General features: G+C 37.9%; 1 protein-coding gene across 16 annotated transcripts in view; it reads right to left on the reverse strand.

Annotated features, from left to right (window-relative positions):
• Window positions 1-27,667, reverse strand: part of THOC2 (THO complex subunit 2) — a 154,867-nt gene that overhangs the window by 81,131 nt on the left and 46,069 nt on the right. For all 16 annotated transcript variants that reach the window (XR_012493508.2, XR_016019991.1, XR_012493507.2 and 13 more), the window contains 3 exons: window positions 27,387-27,508; window positions 26,679-26,812; window positions 3,455-3,621 (listed from right to left, as the gene is read on the reverse strand). Coding sequence is in view for 13 of the 16 variants with exons in the window: in XM_088795058.1 (XP_088651184.1) it covers window positions 3,455-3,621; window positions 26,679-26,812; window positions 27,387-27,508 (423 nt within the window). In the remaining 3 variants the exon portion in view is untranslated. The remainder of the gene's footprint in view (window positions 1-3,454; window positions 3,622-26,678; window positions 26,813-27,386; window positions 27,509-27,667) is intronic.

The raw sequence follows: 27,667 nt of genomic DNA on the forward strand, positions 1-27,667 counted from the left end.
AATCCTCCACTGGCTTCACCAAGCACCAACGTCGAAAACCTTGCACTAGATCTCTGTGATCTGGTCCCTCATCTTTGACCTCATCTCCTACCACTCTCCCACTCAATCACTCTGATCTAGCCACACTGGCCTCCTTACCGTTTGTTCTGCAACACATAGGCATGCTCACAGCCTTTGCATTGGCTATTTTCTTTGTCTCAAGACTCTTCCCGATACCTGCATAGTTTACATCCTCACATCCTTCATTTCTTTGCTTAAACCTCACCTTTTCAATGAGGTCTGGTCTCACTAATCTACTTAAAATTGCAACCTGCCACTCCAGCACCCCCAATCTTCCTTATCCTGCTCTATATTTTCTGTTGTCCCATCTCATTGATCAACTTCTAACATACCATATAACTTATTTAGAATGTTAGCATCACGAAGGCAAAAATTTCTATTTGTTTACAGATGTAGCCCCAGCACCTAGAACATTACCTGGAATATTAGAAGTACTCAGTATTTCTTAAATGACTGAATTTGAGTTTTAATAGTGCCTAACCATGGTACCACTATTACTACTATTATTGTGTTTTGCATCCACAAATCAAGGGGCTATGATATGGATGAGAGTCATCATCTCCTTCATCTTTCCTATGGCAAAACAAGTCCAGGCAACTTTGTCTTTTGGTACCCTCTCACTTTCTAGTACTCCATTCTTCCTATCCTTTGTGCTGCCCCTCATGCTGTCCCTAAATCCTCTATCATAGCAATGAGGGGAATCAAGCAGATGTGCCTGCCCAATTTTTGAAAATGGTCATATGCTCTAAAACCGCCTTTATCCCTTATCACTCTTCCAAGTCAAAGCATTCAGTGTAGCCAATCATAGGTCGAAACTAGAATAAAATCACTCTGACTTCATAGCAGAAATAATTAGCTTTGCCTAGAAGCCCTAGCATTGGGTGGGGTGGCAGGGAGGGGGAGAGGGAGAAGTAACCTGTTAATCCAAGTAAGTCCAACTGGTGAAAATATGGGTTGTAGGCAGGGGGCGTGAACATTTTCAGGTAGTGATGGGAGACGGGAGGGTGCAGCAAGGCAAGAAATGAACATACATGGTGATCACACATGCCTAGGAGCCAATTCCCGGGTTACATCCCTTAAGCAGTTCATGATTTTCATGGTTTTCCTTACTTTATCTCCCAGACCACAAATTACCTAAAATCTCTGACATTCCTTCCCCTGCCGTTAGTGATACTTAAGACTGCAGATTCTCACAAGATAGCTCAGGCAACAGAGATGAGGGAATGGCATTACACAGAGCAATACAAGGGTTACTCTTTCCAATAATAGGTTATTTCTAAATCAAATGTCTCTTGGTTGGGTATTTCTCATAAAAGAAAAAGGCCCATTACCTATTAAAACAAGGATTATTCCAACACTGTCAACCCCCAGGGATAGTTTAATTCAGCTCACATAGTGTTACCATTATGAGGAACATTTTCACACAAAAATTTTAATTCTAAAACTCACATTCAACTAACAACACCTGATGTTATGAGATCATCATTACTCACTGCAGTATGCTCTGAAACCTACCATCTCCAAAGCCCAAACTTACAGTCTAATTAATCATGCCCAAGTTAAATTTCAGCTCCCCTCCTACTTTTAGCAGTTGGCCTAATGTTCTCAAACCCAAAGCCATCATAGTGCCTCTTAAAATGTGATGAAAGACTTGAACTTCTCTTTCCCTGTACTAAAACTGGACTCCCTGGACTGTGGTAGGAACAAGAACAGCTGCCATGACTCATTTTTGAACACATTTTTGAACAAAGGTGATGCACTCTTGCCCCAAAACCCCACCATGTGTCTTGTTTGGTATCAAAAAGCTATGTGCTTTTAAGTTCTGATCTGATTTCTCCTCTGGAGCATCCCAGAGAGTTGGAAATAAAATATAATCAGAGGCAGCAGGTGGTATATATCATTTAAGAATCCTAAAAGAAATCACCTTAACTATCCTGAACTTGAGTTCCAGGACAGGAATAGACACGCTTCACCAGAGAATCCTCAGTGTCTCGCAAAGCAACAGCATATCACGAACACTCAATAAATTATTATTTCTTGATGAGCTGAGTACCCCAAGCAAGAAGACAAATTAGGAAAGCTATACCAAAAGGATAATGGAGGGCTTAATACATTAAAATCCTCCATGCTATCAAGAGAGTTGTCTTCCTAAAATACAGATTACTCATTTACAATTAGTGAGCTTACTATAGACTAAGCAGTAAATTAATCCAGAGAAATTAGTAAAACATAGATCTTGCCCTAAATGGCTTACAATCTGGAAAAGGAGATACATATAATTTATTCTAATATAACCTGATAAGTGTTACAAGTCTGTGTCAAATTTTAAGAGAACCGAGATCAAGAAGTGACTAATTCTGCATAAGCGAAGTATTAGTCAAGACTTTGTAAATCAAGTAGCATTTGATCTTAAAGATTAAATAGGAGCTCACAAGATGAAGAAAAGACAGGTAAGAAGTTTTCTAGTTATATGGAACTGAATGTAAACAAAGGTCTAGACATAGCAATGTCTAGACCTAAGTTCAGGAAATAGCAAATAATTAGTTATGACTAGAATATTAGATTTGAGGGGGGAAAATCACTCAAGATGAGGCTGGAAATAAAGAATGGGGCTAGATTGTGAAAAGACTTTTCTGCCATGTTTAGAAGTTTGAATTTTATCCTGCAGGCAAAGGTTTTGAGTAGTGTGTCAACTAGATCGCTTTTAAAATATAACAGTAGTAATAATATGAAAGATGGATGGAAAGATAAATAATCAGATTTGCTAGATAACTACTGCAGTAGTTTAAGTGAAAAATGATGCACCATATGCCTCAAGAATTTATTTATATCCATAAAAACTTCCAGTGGTCACTGTCTATACAATAAAATTCTAACTCAACACAGTATTCAAGACCCCTGACAATCAAAAGTGCTCCTACCTTTTCACCTTCACTTCCTGTCTCTTCTTTTCCCCACATCCTACAATCCAGCCACATGTACATTTCTTCAATCTGTTATTTACATTCATACTGTCACATCTTCACTCTCACACATTTGTTACTTCTGCAGACAATTCTCAACAAACTTCTACTCATTCTTCAAAGATCAGATTTTAAAGAGTTTGTATCTATAAAGTCTTCTCTGACTCCATCTCTCCTAAGGCAAAAATTTATTATGCTTTCCTCTAGGCTTTCACATCACATCATTCACACTACCAATATAATATTTATCACATCACATTGTTAGATACTCATTTATCTATGTCCTCTGCTAGAATGGCTGAGCAGAAACTAATCATTTACAAATAAAATTCAAATTAAATTGTACATATAAAATAATGAAATTAACTAGATACATATACATATACATATAGAGATAGAGATAAATATAGATACACACACATTTTTTTTACCTGGTAAAACTTGAATTTGAACCCAAGAATATGACACAGTGTTTGCGGTTCACACATACTCATGTAAGATTCTAATAAAGATATAAAGAAGTCATCGTGTTCTGGCCTGCATTCGAACACTTCTAAAATGACATCCAAAACTCTATTGGGATCCAGATTAAAGCATCCTGCAACAAATGAGATACACACAAATTCAAAAGTGATTATACATCATTTCTAGTAAAGCTATTAACTTTCCAGGGACAACTTATATAACAAGATAAAATCATTTTTAAAAACAACTTCTTTTACAGCTTTGTTTCCCTTGCCCCAGAGGGAAACCATAATTTTCAAGATCATCAAGTCGACTCCCCACATTTTACAGATGAGAAATGTGACCTGCCCAGGATTACAAAGTGGGTTAATGACAAGGCTGGGACTACAGCGCAGGACCTATTACACCAAGTCAAATAAACTTTCTTCTATGCCACGCTGTCTCATCAGTTCTTGATTACTCACACTAGTGAAAGAGACACACATTTTTAATTCTTAGCAAAATATGAAAATCAAAGAATGCATTTTACAAATTAGGCAACTAAAGGTTTTTTATGCAGAAGTATTTGAAATGTTGTTAAACAGTTTATGAAAGTACACCATCATTTTTAGAATCATTTCGTAGTTTATCTTACATACACAACAAAGCTACAAAATATAATTGTATACCTGATTTATATTTATGGGTTTTGGCAGCATTCTAAAGGGAAAACAGGTATACTACTGATACTAAAAAGAAAGAACACCAAAGAGTTGGTGACATAACAAAGGAGTGTAGATGACACAAGCAAAGAGAGAAGAAAACAGGACAATCTAGGTACAACAGGAAAAGGAAGGAAAGAAGCACTGAATAAGTGCTGATGGCTACTTATCCTTGCTAATCTCCTAAAATCTAAAAAGGGTCCATGGACATGGACTTAATAAACATTCCTATCAGCAACCCTACTCTTAATGTGTACATTATCTCTATTTGCATTCAGCTTCAGCTGCTACCATAACTGTACTATAATGCAGTCGCATCATACGTACTTAACACGTTGCGTACGGATCATGAGAATCTTCACGAGGGATTTAAATCCCCCCGTACGCAACATGTTAATTTATGAGAATGCAACTATTTACACACAGAAAAAAAAGAAATAACTTAAATGATATAGGCCATTCTACCCATCATTCCTCTCAAAAAAATGTATGCTTATGGCCCAGAGCGAGCAAGTTCCCTCAATTTATAACAGTTCCCACATGCTTTGTGCATCAAGTTGAATGGAATTCTAGCATTTCATATTGCACATTTTTCATTATACATAGCCCCTAAATGCAAGCTAACCATTTCATTGGGGCAAATTAACACGATTTCTTCTAATGCTGGAGGGAAAAAAGGAAAACTATGTTGAAATTAGGGAGAGATGTGAGGTCTAAAAACTATACCTTATGGATAAATTAGGGGATTTTTCAAAGAAAAGTCATATAATCTGTTTGATAAAAGATTTCCAGAGTTACTTCTATTAACTCTACATTTAATTAAATGCTATAAAACTAATATCTGATTCACATTACGTTAAGTCCTCATTTAACTTCGTCAATATTCTACAACTTTAAGGCAAAATGATGTATAATGAAATGTTTTACCACAGATTAATTGACATAAACAAGCGTGAAGTTCCTACAGCATTTCAACAATATTATAATGAAACAATGTTGAATGAGGATCTGCTGTATCATTACTAGAGGACCCACTGTATCTTATAACAGCACTCACTTAGAAAACCAAACTCTCCAAATACAAGAAGTATTTCTTTCCTCTTTTTATGAAATTCTAACAATTACATTGTTTTGCACACCTAAACTAAGTTTTTAAAATGTTAAAAAAAATAAACTAAAATAAAAAACAAAGTTAAAAACACGTTTTCTTCTATTTCTCATACTAAGGGAAAAAAGGACAAAAGCAGTGATCATGCCTCACTGAAAAGAGCTCCAGATTTTTATAAATTCCCCAAAGAGATATATACCTGAAGTTCTGGGAAGAAAACATCTAAATGTTTGCCCTCACTGTACCCCCAAAAGTATGGCCTATGAATGTAAAAGTGACTCCAAAATAGCAACTGGAAATTTCAAATGCTGTTGGGGGGAACACAAAATGTAAAATGGTACAACTACTGTGTAAAACTGGCAGTTTCCTTAAGAGATAAACTTACATCTACCATATGACCCAGCAATTTAATTCCTAGGTATTTACCCAAAAGAAATAAATATCTGTGTCTACACAAAGACAGACACAAATATTTATACAAGATTTAAAATAGGACACTCTCAAATGTCCATCAACATGTAAATGGATAAATTACACTACAGTATAATTGTAATATATATATATATAATGGAACACTGCTCAGCAATAACAAGGAAAGAACTATTAAAAAAAGCAACAACATGTATAATCACAGAATAATTATACTGAAATAAGCAAGACACAAAAAAAGAATATTCACTATGTAATTCCAAATATGAAAGAATTCTAGAAAATGCAAACTAATCTATAGTGACAAAAAGCAGATCAGTGGGTACCTGGAGAGAGGGAAAGGGGGACTGAGAGAGGATGAAATACAAGAGGACAAGAAGAAATTTGGGGGAGGGAGAGTGACAGAAATTTGAATTATCTAGATTGCAGTGATGTTTTGACAAGAGTTTACATGTCAAAACTCAAATTATACACTTTAAATATGCAGTTTATTGTATGCTGATTATGCCTCAATAAAGCTGAAAACAATGCCTCCAAACTGCTGCAACACTGACAGTAGATTATGAAAGCAAGGTTCAGCAAATTCTCCAACCTTACAACTGCTCCTACATTTACTAAATATAAAAATTCAATCACTAAATCACAGAGGACAAAAGAAACATTGAATATAATTTTGAAAAAATGGCTGGCTAATAATTACCCATTAAGCTACATACGCAAAACCTGTGAATAATGACTAGAAGAGCAACATGTTACATGGAAATCTTGTAAGTGTATCACTCACATTCCTCACATTGTAGTTTCAAGATGCTACAATGTGAACCATTCACATAAAGTTCTACTTAATAGTACTATGCCATCAAGGCTATTCTATCAGTGATCTGTACTATCAACTAACCACCAATTTCTTTCCAGGTTCAATTTAAGACAGTAATCTAGAAGAGGCACGTACTTTTATTTGTAACAGTATCAATCTTTCACAAAAGAAAATGGGCTTATAAATTTTCTATTTAGTGGCTCAGGTGCCATAAGTTACTCCAATCAATTAAAATAACCTCTGCTACATAAGATGGAAAAAGTAACAAAACCAAGGATTTAGAAAATAATTTTTAAAACCTCAGGAATCAAAATGGCGGCGTGAGATGAGCCTCTGCAAATTTCCCCTGGAGTTCACAACTGATGAAGAAGCTATAACTCCACAAAGGACTCCATGCACTGCGGACAGGCGGGACGAAGAGGCCCACTATGGAATTCATCTAAAGGTGCGCGAATCGCCCGAGCAGGGGAGGACGGAAGGGAGAAACGCGAATGTGGAGACAGAGACCTGCCTGCCGTGCGTGCGCAGGACACAAACCTGGCTCAGTGCTCCGAGCTTGCTGCATCCTGGAGCTGCCGTGGCTGTGGGAGAGGGAAGAACTCGGACTGCTAGGGCTCCGTTTGTGACACACAGGGCTGAGGGGACAGCATATGGTGCGGCTGGGCCCAGCACTCATGGCAGAGACCTCCGAGAGGGGACTGAGGGAGGAGGGCTAAAAACAGTGCTTTAAGCCATCACTGCCGAGGGGAGAGAGGAGGCCTTGGACACTGAGATTAGCCACCCCCTCCCTACCCTCCCAAGGCTCGCCCCGCCCCCACCTGCCCAGTGCTAGAAGCGGAACAGTGGCAGTGTCAGATCAAAATAACAGAATACTGGCTGTTCTGAGAGCTGTGGACCACAGACACAGATTCACGGCCCAGCTGCTTCCGGCAAGGTGGTGGGGGGCTGTGGAAGCAGGACCCGCTGTGGTGGTGATCGCTGCCATTGCTCTGGGCCACCTCTCACAATTCACCCCGCCCCTGGCCCCTCCTATCTGGGGAGATCCCTGCAGGAGTAAACAGAACTGCTGAAATTCATGGGCTCTGAATCTGGTGCAGGAAGAGCTTTGGAACTTCAAAAGCTCTCCACATACCCACACAGTCACTGCACCCTGTGACCTAGGCGAACTATTAACAGAGGAGAAGCCCGTCTCCCTGGGAACCGCCCCCCCATTGTGTGAGAAGCTGGAACAGTGTAGAGAAAACAAAGCATTACCATGTGAGAGAGAAAAAAAACGCTGCAGTCAGAGAGAAAATAAAACATTGTACCAACAACTACTGGAAAACAAAAGAAAGACCTCTTCCTATGAACCTGTTGCAGAACCCACTCCTGTAGATGACTAGGAAGAGAAATAATAAATCAGCAATTGCTATGAATAACCAAGGCAACAAGACAGCTCAGAGAGAAAGTGAGAAGAGGCCGGAAAAGGAACTTAAAGATATGGAAATATGTGACTTAAATGACAGAGAATTCAAGACTGCAGTTCTGAAAAAACTCAACAAGATGCAAGAAAACACAGAAAGGCAGTTTAATGAACTCAGAAACACAATCAAAGAACAACATGAGCATTTTACAAAAGAGAATCAAATTTTAAAAAACAACCTAATAGAATTTCTGGAGATTAAGAACTCAATAGAAGAAATTAAGAATGAAATAGCCAGCTTAGGTAGAAGAGTTGACCAGATGAAGGAAAGAATCAGTGACATCGAAGATAGAAACCTTGAAATGACACGAATGTAAGAAGAAAGAGACTTGAGACTTCAAACAAATGAAAGAACTCTACAAGAACTTTTGAACTCCATCAGAAAGAGCAATATAAGAATAATGGGCATACCAGAAGGAGAAGAAATAGAGCAGGGAACAGAGAATATATTCAAACAAATTGTCGATGAGAACTTCCCAAACTTGTGGACAGAACTGGATCCTCGAATCCAAAAAGCAAACAGAACACCTAATTACCTCAATCACAACAGGCCTTCTCCAAGGCACATTGTATTGAAGCTGTCTAAAATCAACGACAAAGAAAGAATCCTCAAGGAGTTAGGGAAAAGAAGACAGTAACCTACAAAGGAAAGCCCATTACATTATCATCAGATTTTTCAGCAGAAACTCTACAAGCCAGGAGGAAGTAGAACCAAATATTCAAACTATTGAAAGAGAGAAATTATGAGCCAAGAATAATATACCCAGAAAAGATATCCTTTAAATATGAAGGAGGAATAAAGACCTTTCCAGACATACAGAAGCTGAGGGAATTTTCTAATTCATGACTTACACTACAAGAAATACTAAAGGAGGCTATTCAACCATCAACAGGGACAATTTGTGGCAACCAAAACATAAAGGCCTCAACCGGACTATGGGAATGGACAAAGTAAGCGTACTGAAGAAAATGGGATACTCTAAATGTCAAACTTCCTTTTACATAAACTTAAGGGCTACCACTCAAAAAAAAAAAAAAAAAACAGAACTGAAATATATACTGTAGTAAAAGAAGAAACAGAGGGAAACATCATAGAATACCACCACGCAGAAATAATAGACAACAACAAAAAAGCAAAGAAACAATGGAGACACAGACTTACCAGAATACTAAAGATAGAATGACAGGAAATCCTCACATATCAATAATCACCCTAAATGTAAATGAACTAAACTCACCAATAAAAAGGCACAGAGTAGCAGATTGGATCAAAAAACTAAACCCAACCACATGCTGTCTCCAAGAGACACATCTCAGCTACAAGGACAAGCACAGACTCAAAGTGAAAGGGTGGAAATTGACACTCCAATCAAATGGTATCCAGAGAAAATCAGGTGTCGTCATAGTGATATCAGATGAAACACACTTCAGGGTGAAAAATATAACAAGAGACAAAGATGGACATTTCACAATAGTAAAGTGGAATACACAACAAGACATAACAGTCATCAACATTTATGCCCCTAATTGGGAGCACCAAAATATACCAAGCAACTACTAACAGAACAAAAGGGAGAAATTGACCAAAACACAATTATACTAGGGGATTTAAATACATCATTGACAGCTATGCATAGATCATCCAAACAGAAAATAAATAATGAAATAACAGCCCTAAATGACACGTTAGATAAAATGGACATAATTGACATATATAGAGCACTTCATCCTAAAACATCAGACTATACATGTTTTTCTAGTGTACCAGGAACATTCTCAAGGATAGACCACACATTGGGACATAAAATCAGCCTCAGCAAATTTAAGAAGATTGAAATCATACCAAGCATATTCTCTGATCACAAGGCTTTGAAATTGGATATCAACTACAAAAAGAAAGCAGGAAAAAGCACAAATACATGCAGATTAAAAAACATACTTTTAATGAACGACCAGGACAAAGAAGTAATTAGATGAGAGATCAAAACATACATAGAAACAAATGACAATGAAAATACATCCTACCAAAATTTTTGGGATGCAACAAAAGCAGTTTTAAGAGGGACATTTATATCATTACAGGCCTATCTCAAGACACAAGAAAAATCCCAAATAAATAACCTCATGTTACACCTTAAAGAACTAGAAAAAGAAGAACAAATGAAACCCAAGGTCAGCAGAAGAAAGGAAATAACAAAAATCAGAGCAGAACTAAATGAAATAAAGAACAAAAAGACAATAGAAAATATTAATGTGACAAAGAGCTGGTTCTTTGAAAAGATTAACAAAATTGACAAACCCTTGGCTAGACTCACTAAGATAAAAAGAGAGGGTGACATCATAGGAATGGCGGCAGCGGGGCGCACTTTTTGAGTTCTCCATCAGATCTTATCAGAAACGGGACGCTTATAACCCATCAAAGGACTCTCTGCTCATGACGCAGAACAGCGAAGAGACTCACGCAGGGATTACTTGCAGGTGGGGAAATTGGGCGAGCAGGGGAAGAAGGAAGGGAGCGGAGTGGAGACACGCCGCACCTGCGGTGGTGGGGACTCGGTCCACACCTGTGGCTGTGGGGACGCGGGGCCCCCGTACCTGTGGCTGTAGAAATTCGGCCCGCACCCCCAGGCTGTGGAAATCTGCCCCGCACCTGTGCCTATAAAAATCCAGCCCACATCCACGGCTGCAGATATGCAGGAGATCCCAGGACGGAGGAGAGCGCATAAGCCAGGCGGTGGGCTCTTTGCCCTGCGTCCCACAGCGGACCTCTCCCGCCGCAGGGGCAGCATATCTAGCATTTGAGGCAATAACCTCAGCTGATACCTCCAGTTAAGCCTTAGGCCAGACAAAGGACACAAACTCCATACCGGGCCCCTCCCCCCAACTCTTCCAATCCTAACCCCACCCTTCCAGAGACTTGATCTGGCCCCTGAACTGAGGAGCAGTGTCAGATTACAGAGGAGCCTTGGTGCTCGGGCTCTGGGAAGACTGGCTGGGAAGACTGGTGGGCAGCTCTGGCCAGGGAGGAGGCTGAGAGGAGTGTGGTTTTTGCTGGCCTAGGAGAGAGGGGACTCGTCCAACCCCAGCCACCACCTTTTCTGGCCTGCGGGAAGAGTGTGACACAGCTGGGATGGGAAAGAGAGGACCCCTCTTTCTGTCCCCAGCCCCCACCCTTTCTGGCCTGCCTAGGGCGTGGCAATTACATCAGCGGAGGCACTCTCAGGGATCAGCAGTAAGCAGCAGATGCAGGTCTCAGCTTTCAGCAGATCAGAAATCTCCCGCCCGCCTCACACACACACAGGGAAGAAGTGCCCTAAGACTCAGGAGAACTGGACACAGGGCTGGTGGTGCTACTCTCAGTAAGCATATGTGCAGGCAAGGGCTGAAACTGCACTGGCTTTGTAAAAACTACCGTCCAGACCCCTCAGCCCCATGCATCTAAATCTGCAGTCCCAACGTCATTCTGGGCACCAGGGGACCAGCTCTACCTGCACAATACACAGGGGACTCTGTGCTACAGCAGAGGACAACCTCGAGATTACTTCGTGGGCTTAAGCCACGACTGGCACTGCTTTTTGTTCTGTTTTGATTTGTCTTTATATCTTTGATATATTTGCCTGTGTCGAGTGGGGGTTGTCAATTGTTTTTTACATATGAATGTATTTTATTTTTTCTTTGTTGTTGTTGTTGTGCTTGGTGATTTGCTTTGTTCTGGAATTGCCCTACCAGGGCCCAGGTTAAAAGGCACAAGATTCAACATACCCAGAGGCCAACTCCAGACCAAACCAGAGTACTACTGGGTTTGACCTACAAGTGACACACCCAGAGGGGATTCTTAACAGGCACAAAAGCCCATAGAGGCCAAACCACATTTAAGTGGTCAACCCTCACGCAGCAGAACACCCTACGGCAGGCAGAGCCAAGTCTCACAACTAGTCAGCCAAGGCGTTAACCCCACCTACTCACAAGCAAAAAGCAATTAAAGATCTTCTTTAACAGGACAATATACACAACACAAGAGTCACTTTTAGAGCACACGCAGAGGAGAAGAACGAAGTAGTGCAAGTCAAATATAAAGGACACATTCTACATACTAACCCAGCAAGAACTAAGAACTCTAGGGGATCTACCTAATACATCGAAGCAAACACAGAGAGTCAGCCAGAATGGGGAAACAAAGAAACATGTCCCAAATAAAAGAACAGAAGAAACCTCCAGATATGGAACCAAATGAAGTAGAGGTAACCAACCTATCAGAGACACAGTTCAGAACACAGATGATAAGAACGTTTAAGGAGCTTAGAGAGGACATCAAGAAGGATGTAGAAATCATAACGAACAACCAGTTAGAACTAAAGAACACAATTACCGAAATAAAGAACTCACTTGAAGGAATTAACAGCAGGTTAGATGAAGCAGAGGATCGAATCAGCGACTTAGAAGACAAGTTAGCAGAGATCACCCAATCAGAACAACAGAAAGAAAAGAGAATAAAAAACAATGAAGATGGTTTAAGAGACCTATGGGATAACATCAAGGGCAACAATATGCACATCATAGGAATACCAGAAGGTGAAGAGAGGAAGCAAGGGATTGAGAACATATTTGAAGTAATAATGTCCGAAAATTTCCCTAACCTGATGAAGGAAACCAACATACAAGCTCAGGAAGTGCAGAGAGTTCCAACCAGGATAAACCCAAACAGGTCCACACCAAGACACATTATAGTTAAAATGGCAAAGGTTAAAGACAAAGAGAGAATCCTAAAAGCAGCAAGAGAAAGACAGAGGGTTACATACAAGGGAACTCCCATAAGACTATCAAATGACTTTTCTGCAGAAACATTAAAGGCCAGGAGGGAGTGGCAGGAGATACTCAAAGTGATGGAATACAAAGGCCTATAACCTAGGTTGCTTTATCCAGCAAGGCTATCATTTAAAGTTGAGGGAGAGATAAAGAGCTTCCCAGAAAACAATAAGCTAAAGGAATTTATTATCACCAAGCCAGCATTGCAAGAAATACTAAAAGGACTTCTGTAAATAGAAGAAAGATGAAAACAATCTAACTACAAATTTTAAAACGGCACTAACTATGTACCTATCAATAATCACTTTAAATGTAAACGGTTTAAATGCTCCAATCAAGAGACATAGGGTGGCTGAATGGATAAGAACGCAAGACCCTTGTATATGCTGTATACAAGAGACTCCCCTCAGATCAAAAGACACACACAGGCTGAAAGTGAAGGGTTGGAGTAAGATATTTCATGCAAATAGAAATGAGAAAAAAGCTGAAGTTGCAATACTTATTTCTGACAAAATAGACTTTAAAATGAAGAAAATAATAAAAGACAAAGATGGGCACTATATAATAATAAAGGGATCAATTCAACAAGAGGACATAACCCTAGTAAACATTTATGCACCTAACATAGGAACACCTAAATATATAAAACAGATATTGGCTGACATAAAGACAGAGATCAACAGTAACACTATCATAGAAGGGGACTTCAACACACCTCTGACTGCAAGGGACAGGTCTTCCAGACAGAAAATCAATACGGAAACAACTGCCTTAAATGATACATTGGACCACTTGGATGTAATCGATATTTTCAGAGCATTCCACCCCAATGCTGCAGAATATACGTTCTTCTCAAGCACACATGGAACATTCTCCAAGATAGACCATATGTTAGGCCACAAAGCAAGTCTTGGTAAATTTAAGAAAATTGAAATCATACCAATTGTCTTCTCTGACTACAGTGCTATGAAATTAGAAATGAACTACAGGAAAAAAACTGGAAGACACACAAATTCATGGAGGCTGAATAATATGTTACTAAATAATGAATGGGTCAAGCAGGAGATCAAGGAAGACATCAAAAGATATCTCGAGACAAACGAAAATGAAAATACGACGACCCAAAATCTATGGGATGCCGCGAAACCAGTCCTAAGAGGGAAGTTCATAGCCTTGCAGGCCTACTAAAGAAACAAGAAACATCACTAATCAACAGTTCATATTCACACTTAAGTGATCTGGACAAAGAACAGCAAAGTAAGCCCAAAGGGAGAAAAAGGAAGGAGATAATAAAGATCAGAGCGGAAATAAATGAAATAGAAACCAGAAAAACAATACAAAAGATCAATGAATCCAAGAGTTGGTTCTTAGAGAAGATAAACAAAATTGACAAACCTTTAGCCACACTCATTAAAAACAAGAGAGAGAGGACTCAAATTAATAAAATCAGTAATGAAAGAGGAGAAGTGACAACAGACACCGCAGAAATACAAAAAATTTTAAGTAATTACTATGAGCAACTGTATGCCAACAAATTTGACAACCTGGAAGAAATGGACAATTTTCTAGAGGCGTACAACCTTCCAAGGCTAACTCAGGAAGAAACAGAAAACCTGAATAGACTGACTACCAACAAGGAAATTGAATCAGTAATCAACAATCTCCCAACAAACAAAAGCCCTGGACCAGATGGCTTTACAGGTGAATTTTACAAAACGTTCAAAAAAGAATTATCACCTATTCTCCTCAAACTCTTCCAAAAAATCCAGAGGGAGGGAAGACTCCCAAACACTTTTTACGAAGCCACTATCACCCTGATCCCAAAATCAGACAAAGACACTACGAAAAAAGAAAACTACAGGCCGATATCGCTAATGAACATAGATGCAAAAATCCTCAACAAAATACTAGCGAACAGAATTCAGCAATACATTAAAAAGATCATACACCATGATCAAGTGGGATTCATCCCTGGTATACAAGGGTGGTTCAACATCCGCAAATCAATTAATGTGATATAGCACATTAACAAAATGAAAAATAAAAATCACATGGTCTTATCAATAGACGCAGAAAAAGCATTTGATAAAATCCAGCAGCCATTCATGATAAAAACCCTTAACAGAGTGGGAATAGAGGGATCATATCTCAACATAATAAAGGCCATATGTGATAAACCCACAGCTAACATCATACTCAATGGGGAAAAGCTAAAACCATTCCCCTTAAGATCAGGAACAAGGCAAGGTTGCCCACTTTCTCCACTTCTATTCAACATAGTGCTGGAAGTTCTAGCCACAGCAATCAGACAAGAAAAAGAAATAAAATGCATCCAAATCGGTAAGGAGGAAGTAAAACTGTCATTATATGCAGATGATATGATACTATATATAGAGAACACTAAAGACTCCACCAAGAAACTATTAGAGCTGATAGATGAATTTAGTAAAGCAGCAGGATACAAAATTAATATTCAGAAATCAGTTGCATTTGCATATACCAATAATAAAACATCAGAAGGAGAAATTTAAAAAGAAATCCCATTTACAATTGCTCCAAAGACTATAAAATACCTGGGAATAAATTTAACCAAAGAAGTAAAAGATCTGTACTCAGAAAATTATAAGATGCTGAAGTAAGAAATGAAAGAAGATACAAATAGATGGAAACACATACCATGTTCATGGATAGGAAGAATTAACATAGTTAAAATGTCCATACTGCCTAAGGCAATATACATATTCAACACAATTCCTATCAAACTACCAACGACATTTTTCACAGAAATAGAACATACATTCCTAAAATTTATATGGGACCATAAAAGACCCCGGATATCCTCAGCAATCTTGAAAAATAAGAACAAAGTGGGAGGTATAACAATACCTGACTTCAAATTATACTACAAGGCTACAGTAATCAAAACAGCATGGTACTGGCATAAAAACAGACCCATAGATCAATGGAACAGAATAGAGAGTCCAGAAATAAATCCATGCCTATATGGCCACTTAATCTATGACAATGGAAGCAAGAATGTACGGTGGGGTAAAGACAGTCTATTCAATAAATGGTGCTGGGAAACTTGGACAGACACATGCAAAAAGATGAAGCTGGATCACCTCCTTACACCACATACAAAAATAAATTCAAAATGGCTTAAAGATTTAAATGTAAGATCTGAAACCATAAAATTCCTAGAAGAAAATATAGGAAGAAACTTCACAGACATTACCCGGAGTAAGATTTTTACTGATATATCCCCTCGCGCGAGGGAAGTAAGAGGAAAAATAAACATGTGGGATTACATCAAACTAAAAAGCTTTTTCACAGCAAAGGAAACCATCAATAAAACAAAAAGGGATCCTACTGATTGGGAAAAGATATTTGCCAATGATATATCTGATAAGGGGTTAATATCACAAATTTATAAAAAACTCACTCAACTCAACTCCAAAAAAACAAACAACCCAATTAAAAAATGGGCAGAGGACATGAAGAGACATTTCTCTAAAAAGGACACACAGATGGCAAACAGACATATGAAGAAATGTTCAACCTCACTAACCATTAGAGAAATGCAAATAAAAACCACAATGAGATACCACCTCACCCCAGTCAGGATGGCTATCATCAATAAATCAACAAACAACAAGTGCTGGCGTGGATGCGGAGAAAAGGGAACGCTGGTGCACTGTTGGTGGGAATGCAGATTGGTGCAGCCACTATGGAAAACAGTTTGGAGATATCTCAAAAATCTGAAAATGGAACTACCTTATGATCCAGCAATCCCACTCCTAGGTATCTATCCGGAGAAATCCAAAACTCCAATTCAAAAATCTTTATGCACTCCTATGTTTATTGCAGCACTATATACAATAGCCAAGACCTGGAAACAACCGAAATGCCCATCAGTAGATGACTGGATTAAGAAACTGTGGTACATTTATACAATGGAGTATTACGCAGCCATAAAGAAGAAAGAAATCTTACCATTTGCAACAACATGGATGGACCTAGAGAACATTATGTTAAGTGAAATAAGTCAGAAAGAGAAAGACAAATACCATATGATCTCACTTATATGTGGAATCTAAAGAAAAGAATAAGTGAATGAACTAATCAGAAACAGTTTTGGAAAAATGGAGGAAAAACTGAGGGTTGCTAGATGGGCAGGGGGGTGGGGATAAGGGGAAGGTGAGAGGTTTTGGGAACGTACAGAGGGATAGTGGATGGGGGGAGGGGGGTTCACACAGTGTGAGGGATATAAATGATAAATGTCTAAGTTTTGCTTTGTCTTGTGCACCTGAAACTAATTAATTAAAAAAAAAAAAAAAAAAAAAAAAAAAAAAAAAAAAGAAAAGGTGGCACATATATACGATGGAATATTATTTAGCCATAAAAAAGAATAAAATTATCCATTTGCAACAACATGGATGGCCCTAGAGTATGTGGGCCATAAGTGAAATAAGTCAGATAGAGAAAGACAAACACCATATGATTTCACTTATATGTGGAATCTAAAAACAAAACAAAACAAAAAAGCAAAACAGAAATAGACTCATTGATACAGAGAACAAACTGAGGTTTGACCGAGAGGGTTGGGGAGATGGGTGAAAAAGGTGAAGGGGATTAAAGTACAAACTTCCAGTTGTAAAATAAGTAAGTCACAAGGATGTAATGTGCAGCATAGGTGAATTAGTCAATAATAACCTAATAACTTTGCATGGTGACAGATGGTTACTAGACTCGTCATGCCCATCACATTGTAAGGTATACAAACGTCAAATCACTGTGTTATACACCTGATAATATAATATTATGTGTCAACTATACTTCAATATATATTTTTTAAATTTGTAAAAAAAAAAAAAAAAAAAGAACAAAGTGGGAGGTATAACAATACCTGACATCATATTATACTACAAGGCTACAGTAATCAAAACAGCATGGTACTGGCATAAAAACAGACCCATAGATCAATGGAACAGAATAGAGAGTCCAGAAATAAATCCATGCCTATATGGCCATTTAATCTATGACAATAGAAGCAAGAATGTACGGTGGGGTAAAGACCGTCTATTCAATAACTGGTGCTGGGAAACCTGGACAGACACATGCAAAAAGATGAAGCTGGATTACCTCCTTACACCACATACAAAAATAAATTCAAAATGGCTTAAAGACTTAAATGTAAGATCTGAAACCACAAAATTCCTAGAAGAAAATATAGGATGAAACTTCACAGACATTACCCGGAGTAAGATTTTTACGGATATATCCCCTCGTGCGAGCGAAGTAAGAGAAAAAATAAACATGTGGGATTACATCAAACTAAAAAGCTTTTTCACAGCAAAGGAAATCATCAATAAAACAAAAATGGATCCTACTGAATGGGAAAAGATATTTGCCAATGATATATCTGATAAGGGGTTAATATCACAAATTTATAAAAAACTCACTCAACTCAACTCCAAAAATACAAACAACCCAATTAAAAAATGGGCAGAGGACCTGACGAGACATTTTTCTAAAAAGGACATACAGATGGCAAACAGACATATGAAGAAATGCTCAACCTCACTAACCATCAGAGAAATGCAAATAAAAACCTCAATGAGATACCACCTCACCCCAGTCAAGATGGCTATCATCAATAAATCAACAAACAATAAGTGCTGACTCGGATGTGGAGAAAAGGGAACGCTTATGCACTGTTGGTGGGAATGCAGATTGGTGCAACCACTATGGAAAATAGTATGGAGGTATCTCCAAAATCTGAAAATGGAACTACCTTATGACCCAGCAATTCAACTCCTAGGTATCTATCCGGAGAAATCCAAAACTCCAATTCAAAAATCTTTATGCACTCCTATGTTTATTGCAGCACTATACACAATATCCAAGACATGGAAACAAGCGAAATGCCCATCGGTAGATGACTGGATTAAGAAACTGTGGTACATTTATACAATGCAGTATTACGCAGCCATAAAGAAGAAAGAAATCTTACCATTTGCAACAACATGAATGGACCTAGAGAACATTATATTAAGTGAAATAAGTCAGACAGAGAAAGACAAATACCATATGATCTCACTTATATGCGGAATCTAAAGAAAAGAATAAGTGAATGAACTAATCAGAAACAGTTTTGGAGACATGGAGGAAAAACTGAGGGTTGCTAGATGGGCAGGGGAGTGGGGATAAGGGGAAGGTGAGAGGTTTAGAAAATAGTCAGTAACCACAAGATGGCCACGGGGTTTTGAAAATTAATTTGGGGAACATAATCAATAATGTAAAGTTGTTGTAGGTTATCCGATGGACATGTGTCCCATTTGTGACCACCTCACGGATGATGTAGATGCCTGGTCTCTGCGCAGTACACCTGAAGCTGAACAATACTGAATGCCAACTACAATTTTATATAAATATACATATACATGTATGTATATTTATATATTTGTATGTATACTGTTACAGGAAGCAGAGTACAGCATTGGGAATAGAGACAGTGGAAATGTATTGGCTCTGTGCGATGTCAGAGGGATAGTGGATGGGGGGGGTTCACACAGTGTGAGGGATATAAACGATAAACGTCTAAGTTTTGCTTTGTCTTGTGCACCTGAAACTAATAAAATAAAAATAAAAAAGAGAGAAGACACTAATTAACAAAATCAGAAATGAAAAAGGGGAAGTTATCTTGGATACCACAGAAATACAAAGGATCATCCAAGAATACTATGAAGGATTATATGCCACCAAATTCAATAACCTAGAAGAAATGGGCCAGTTCTTAGAAACATATAGCCTTCCTAGGCTGAACCATGAAGAACTGGAAAATCTAAACAGACCAATCACCACTAACGAAATTGAATCAGTCATCCAAAACCTTCCCAAAAGCAAAAGTCCGGGACCAGATGACTTCACTAGTGAATTCTACCAAACCTTCAAAGAGGATCGAATACCAATCCTGCTCAAACTCTTCCAAAAAATTGAAGAAGAGACAGTACCCCCCTAACTCATTTTATGAGGCCAACATTACCCTGATACCAAAACATGGTAAGGACAACACAAAAAAAGAAAACTACAGACCAATATCTCTGATGAATACAGATGCAAAAATCCTAAACAAAACTCTAGCAAATCGAATACAACAATGCATTAAAAAGATTATTCATCATGACCAAGTGGGGTTCATCCCCGGGGCACAAGGATGGTTCAACATCCGCAAATATCACTAATCATCAGAGAAATGCAAATGAAAACCACAATGAGATATCACCTCACCCCAGCCAGAATGGATATCATCGACAAGACAAATAGTAACAAGTGTTGGGGAGGCTGTGGAGAAAAAGGAACCCTCATACACTGTTGGTGGGAATGCAGACTGGTGCAGCCGTTATGCAAGGCAGTGTGGAGGTTCCTCAAAAAATTACGAATAGAATTACCATATGACCCAGCAGTCCCTCTCCTGGGTATCTACCCAAAAAATCTGAAAACATTTATATGTAAAGACACGTGTGCTCTAATGTTCATTGCAGCTTTGTTTACGGTGGCCAAGATATGGAAACAACCAAAATGTCCTTCTATAGATTAATGGATAAAGAAGCTGTGGTATATATACACAATGGAATACTATTCGGCGGTAAGAAAAGATGATATAGGAACATTTGTGACAACATGAATGGATCCTGAGAGTATAATGCTAAGCGAAAGAAGTCAGACAGAAAAAGCAGAGAACCATATGATTTCACTGATATGTGGTATATAAACCAAAAACAACAAAAGAACAAGACAAACAAATGAGAAACAGAAACTCATAGACACAGACAATAGTTTAGTGGTTGCCAGAGGGTAAGGGGGTGGGGGTGGGAGATGAGGGTAAGGGGGATCAAATATATGGTGATGGAAAGGAGAACTGACTCTGGGTGGTGAACACACAATGGGATTTATAGATGATGTAATACAGAATTGTATACCTGAAATCTATGTAATTTTACTAACAGTTGTCACCTCAATAAATTTAAAAAAAAGCAACCTCAGAAATTTGCTAAGTGACAGTCAAACTATTTCCTACACAATGAGACTCTAGTAACAATCAGTAAGCTTGAAATGTCCAAAATAAAGTTTTTTCTAATTGCAGCTATGGTGTGCTCAAGCATCTTAGAAAGGCTTTTATCCAGCCCAAGCATGGATAGTCACATGGTCTTGAGAGACATCATAAGCCTAGCTCCCTACCTCTATCACCAACTACATTAATAAATATATATGTATGTACATACACACACAAATGCCTTTATGCCTTTTGAGGAACAAATAGAGAAACATACTGGATGGGAACAGTGGAAAAATAAAGAAATAGCAGACTTGTAATGGCCATGGATTCATTCTTTCATTTAAATAAACATTAAATAACTACCCACTGTGTGCCAGGGGCTTGTGATACGGAGATAATTAAAATGTCTTCCCTATACTTGAGGGGAGTTCACACCTTTTGAATGATACATCTTTGAAGAAACGCACTGAAAAGTAAATGAAATTTCCCCAAAGATGGACAAGAAGGCCATATTAGAGCAATTGCAACCAGACGCAAAAGGTATCATTAAAATGAAAATGGCTACTTTTAGGAACAGGTCAAATTGAGATTCTTAACAGAAAAAAATAAAGGCCAAGGTAATATTGTAAACATGACTGGGAAAGATGTCCAGCCTTTACCTTTCAGACAAGAATACAGAACAATAGCTTCAATCATCATGTTCCTGACAGAATGGACCTTGAGATAGAGAAAAACCATGTTTGAACAAAAGGACATCTTGCATCTAGAATTACTTTAGAAACAAGCTACGCTATGGTCTGAATGTTTGTGTCCCCCAGAATTCATATGTTGAAATTCTAATGTCCAATGTGATGGTATTAGGAAGTGGGCCCCTGGGAGGTGATCAGGTCATGACAGCAGAGCTCTCATGAATGAGATTAATGCCCTTAAAAAAGAGAGTTCCGGGGCCTGGTGGCTCACGCACTTGGAGCTCAATGCTCCTAATGCCAAAGGTTGCCGATTCGATTCCCACATGGGCCAGTGGGCTCTCAACCACAAGGTTGTCGGTTCGACTCCTCGACTCCCGCAAGGGATGGTGGGCTCTACGTCCTGTAACTAAGATTGAATACGGCACCTTGGCTCAGCTGGTTGGAGCGAGTCCTCTCAACCACAAGGTTGCCGGTTCAACACCCGCAAGGGATTGTGGGCTGTGCCCCCTGCAACTAACAACGGCAACTGGACCTGGAGCTGAACTAAACCCTCCACAACTACGATTGAAAGGACAACAACTTGATTTGGAAAAACTCCTGGAAGTACACACTGTTCCCCAAAGTCCTGTTCCCCTTCCCCAATAAAATCTTTAAAAATAGTTTCCTTGCCCCTTCCACCATGTGAGGATATAGCAAGAAGCCAGCAGTCTGCAACTGAGAGCCTTCACCAGAACCCAAACATGCTAGTGCCCTGATCTTGGACTTCTAGCCTCCAGACCTGTGAGAAATACATTTTTGTTGTTTATAAGCCACCCAATTTGTGGTATTTTGTTACAGCAGCCTGAATGAACTAAAATAGGCTAATAAAAACCTGTGATAGGTTATTTCTAAGAACAGTATTGGCAAAACAAATAAATAAACAAACAAACAAAAACTGCACGTCAAAGGCAAGAACCACCAGAGAACCAAGATGCAGAGAAATGCACCTAACAAAAAAATATAATCGTAAAAAATAAACTATGCTTGAGAACACCAATTGCTGTCATCTTTTTCATAAAGAAAAACAACTTCTTCATAACTAGTGTGTAATAAAGAAATGTTCAATAAAGCAAAAATTTAGGTAAATGAGGCGGTCAACTGGCTTCCCTTTCAAAGGGATAGGAGAGAGCTGACACAATAAGATGCTTCTAAGCTGAATGGTCCTTATATTCAAACTGGTCCAAAGATAAAATACTAAATATACTCAAGATAATGTAGTCAAAAGGATTAAATGTCCCATAATCTGCCCAAGAATAAAATCATTTGGCTTGGGGTTTTACTTTGTTTTTAATGTTTCTCTGGTCACTTGACAAGCTACCAAGAGGACTTATGAGACTCAGGGGCAGAGACTCTCACCTTACCCTTCCCCATTCCCAGCCAAATCTACAGCCTTGGATACCAGGCAACAAATGAATCTTTAAAAATAGGGTGGGGGGGTTGGTGAAGAGGGCTCTGATTCTGGGTGAGAAGAGTTAGAGCCTAATCCAAAACATCCTGGACTACTACATCCAAAACCAGGAAGAACCATTTTCACTCTCCAAAACTAAACTCAAGTAAGCTAGCTCCATGACTAATTTTCAGCCAGAACATTTGATTTAGAGCAGGAATCAGCATACTATGCCCTGTGGATCAACTCTATCAGGTTTTTGTAAATAAAGGTTTCCTAGAACACAGACACACACTCATTTATTTCGATACTGCCTATGGCTGCCAATGACAGTTGAGTAGTTGCAACAAAAACCACAAGTCCTACAAAGCAAAAAAAGAAAAATATATTATCTCACTGTTTAGAGACAAAGTTTGCTGACCATTAATTTAGAAGAAAAGGAAAGAACATTTTTAGCTATTATTTTTTTGAAGCGCATTCAGTAGAGTGCTTATAGTTTAGTTCAGCAATCACAGGAGTCCATCTCTGATACCCTTTCCTCCAATTTATGAAAGACGCTTTTTGCCAACTTGATTCAGGGATAATTTGTGTGGGGTCTATGACTTGGCAGCTGAAGAGCCTAAACTAATCACTATCCATTCATATTTAATACGTTTTTCAAATTTAGTATCATACTTGAAATCATAACCACCATGCAGACTCCTAATAGTTCCACTCCCTTGCTTGCTCATGCAGTAAGTAAATAGCCCCAGACTATCTGACAGGATATAAACATTGTTTTTTTTTTTCTTTTATATTTAGGATATAAACATTTTGACATGTCAGAATCATTTAGGGAGCAAATTACTATCATTTAATTAAAGGATGGTAGAAAAGGTTTTCTCCTTATTCAACCAAGTACAATGAAATGTAAATGTATCTAAAATGCATACCTCCCAAACTAGATATCCGTTCTGCTTATGGCTGGTGAAGGAGATCAGAACTGAGATAGCTCTGTATGAGGTATTATCTGTCTAAATTGCTCCTAAAGAGAACACAATGGGAATAAATAAGGGGAAACATCAAAAAATGCCATGAAAAATACGATGCTGTGTCAGTGAACTGCTCTGGCCAGATGAGACAAGGCCTTCACAGAGTTTGCGCTGAAGGGAATCCAACACATTCTAACACTCATTGGAATTAGAAGTCTTAACCTCGATTTTCATATCAATGAAAAATTCCTTTTTCAGACAATGGGGGAAATCAGGGAATCAGCTAGCCAGACAAAAACTAGCACTGAGCCAGGAAGATGAACTTTTTAAAATCCTTCATGTCAGGGGAAAAAAGGGCAAGAATCACTATAAACTCTACCAGAAAGGGGGAAAGATTCATTCATTTTTCAACAATCATTTATTTAGCACCTATGTACCAGGAACTGAGATCAGAGATTCTAAACAAAACAGACAAAAACTCTTGTCCTCATGGAGCTTACATTCCAGTGGGAGATGGGAATAAAATACATTGCATGTTATATGGTGGTCAGTGCTCAGAAGAAAAACAGTGAATGACAGGGAGTGTCGAGAGGGGTGGCAAGGGAAGGCTACACTGAGGAGGCGACATTTGAGTGCTTCTGACCTAGCGTGCTTCGTAGTACACTTGATGGACTAGAATAGAGTTTTAGCCCAAGAAATCAAACTGTTTATACTCATGGAATACCCATGTGTATCACGAACTTGCAGTTCTGATTGCCACTATTCTTCAGAGACATTAACATAAACTATTCTCTATGAGAACAAAGTTCAAGAAAAGAAAGTAATGTACATTTTCTCAGTTAGATAAAAGCACACGTCCAAGAAAATTCCTCTTTGAAATGTTCCTAAAATAACAAAGGACTAAAAATTTATAAACTCACAAAGACAAAGAATAGGAGAAACAGAGAGACAAGAGATGTCAATAAATAGGCAGGTAAAGTAAAAACAAAAACAGCTAATGAACTTACAGAGCACATAACTTTTATATGGGAATACCATCTTAAGAAAGTACATAGCAGGATACAAGGAAATACAAATCTATAGTAAAGCAGTACTGACAAGCATCTCAAAGCTAGATCAAAGTGCTGCAGGAAAAATGTAGAGCCTACCATGGAAAGAATAGAAAGGAAAACCTACACGAGGATTTTTTTTTGAAATGGGTCACTGCTACACCGGTAAGCAAGAGACCTGCAGCCCTGAAGGACTGCCAGTCTTGATGTAAGCTGACAACAGGAAGAAGTAGCAAAGAGTAGTAAATCAGCTGCAGAACTAGACTTACTTCAAAGAAAAGGGTAAATTTAAACTAAAAGCTCCTTACCTTCTGTACCTGTTAGTCACCTAAAGCCTACATTAAAAACAGAAATGACTGCATAGGATTCAAGTGTACAATTCTATAAAATATCATCTATGTATCACATTATGTGGTCACCACCCTGAGTCAGTTCTCCTTCCATCACCTTATATTTGATCCCCTTTACTCTCTTCTACCATTCCCCCTCCCCCCTTACCCTCTGGCAACCACTAAACTATTGCCTGTGTTTTGTTGACTATTGTCACCCCAATAAATTTTAATTAAAAAAACAGCAATGACTGTAATAAATCTAGTTTTATATGGATTCCTACACATAACATTGGAGGAAGGGGATAAGGATTGGGACACCTCCTCTCTTTTAGTTATACATAAATGTCAAAAACAGAGAAAAAACTGAAAAGTTGAGCATAACCACCCCCTAAAATATAACCAGTAAAGGAGGGAATATGACTTATTAGACAAGTCTCAAAACCTAAGACATCTAGGTGTTGCAAAATCTTCCCTAAGACAGCACAATACCTAACAAATAATAGCAAAAATTCTTTCCATTGTTGAAAAATCAGGATATTACCCTATTTTCTACCATTCATTCCTTCTTTCTATAGAAGCCAACTATTTCCTCCAAATGCTCAATGCAAACAGAATAAATTCTTAATGTCTTAAGAAGTACAAATTGGTAATTACAGAATAGTTACGGAGATGTAAAAAGTATAGCACAGGGAAAATAGTCAATAATACGATAATAATTATGTGTAGTGCCAGGTGGGTACTAGTCTTAAATTACATAAATGTCTAACCACTATGCTGTACACCTGAAATTACTATCAAATAATATTGAAAAATAAGATCCACAAAAAAAGAATAAATTCTATTTAAAAGGTAGGGAGAATAACACCTTCCTATCTGTTACATTTTTACATCTGCTGCACTAACTTTAAGACTGTTGTAAATATAAAATAAGGTGTGTATCAAAGTCCCTTGTAAAGGTATTTTCAAAATCAAGTTCTAAAGAACTAAACATCTCCACATTTCCAAAGTTCACACCAAAGAGTTTATTGTACTTTCACATTTGATGACTTATTTTCTGCTTGCTATAAGATTATTGAGAAATAATTAAAAATAGAAATACTAGACAGAACAGAAACTAATACAAACACCACAGGTAACAGTGACAAAAAAAGATTTCTCATAGATATCATCCCAAATTTATTACTATTGATAAAATCTTAAAAGTACAAGCTGGACACTTCTCTCATTTCTTAATTAAAAAAAAAAATTAGGGCATGCACTCATTTCTTCATTATGGATATTATCCACAGTTTTAAAAAAATTATCTTAGTAACACATACTATATATCAATATGTATCTTACCTATTAAAGATTTGATATTTTCTAAGATTAAATCACTAGTAATATTTCCAGATAAATCTTGCCCCAATTCAGCAATCAGTTTGGCATAACCTTCATTCTCTTCTCTTAACAAATTGAATTTTTGCTGCTTATAACTGAAAGTAGATAAACATCATAAGGGGATAAAATTAACTTCAATTAACAAGCTTACATACGAGTAATGTATTCTTCTCATTGAATTTTATTATCTTTCTTATATATAACAATCATAAGAATAGTTGTTGGAAGTTTACCTCTTTGTATGTCTTTTAGGATAGAAAATAACAGTGGTTCATAAGGGACATTCCAATGTTAATTACACAGAGAAAACCAGAACACAAGGAAAGGATATTGCTAATCCCAAGAAACAAAAACATATCACTATTTCCATCATTGACTAAGAATATACCCTAGAGTACAGCCGCAGTTGTAAATTATTTTATTGGTAATAATAAAAGTACTTAATGTTAGTTTAACTTCTAATATTGAAAAAAAATAACATTGTTTTCACACAGGTAACATTCACTGCTGACTCAATCACAGGCTACTTTTCAAAGGAAAAAACAAAGGACACATGCTAACAGTAACAAAAAATCTTCAAACTGACCTTCAAAACTTCTAGAATTTAAAATTAGAGTTAAAACACATACTGAGGTACTTGATCTGCAACATAAAAATATATGTACTTACAAGAGCTTTGTCTTGATTTTAACTGACTTTTGATTGAATTGCTGTGATTGTTTGATAAGCCCTAATGATTCCAATGTTTCTGGATCCAACCGTTCCTTTAGAACTGTGTCTGAAACTAAATACTGCATTAAAAAATATTAAAGGCCATTTATTACTCAGCATTTCAACTATGCATCCACAATCTTAAATATACTCAAAGTAATTAATAACAATATTAGGTTGGTGCAAAAGTAACTGCAGTTTAAAAGGCTAAAAATAATAGCTAAAACCTCAATTACTTT

This window comes from Rhinolophus sinicus, chromosome 18, assembly GCF_057876585.1.
Source record: "Rhinolophus sinicus isolate RSI-liver-muscle chromosome 18, RSI-T2T, whole genome shotgun sequence".
In the NCBI taxonomy this organism is placed as follows: Eukaryota; Metazoa; Chordata; class Mammalia; order Chiroptera; family Rhinolophidae; genus Rhinolophus; species Rhinolophus sinicus.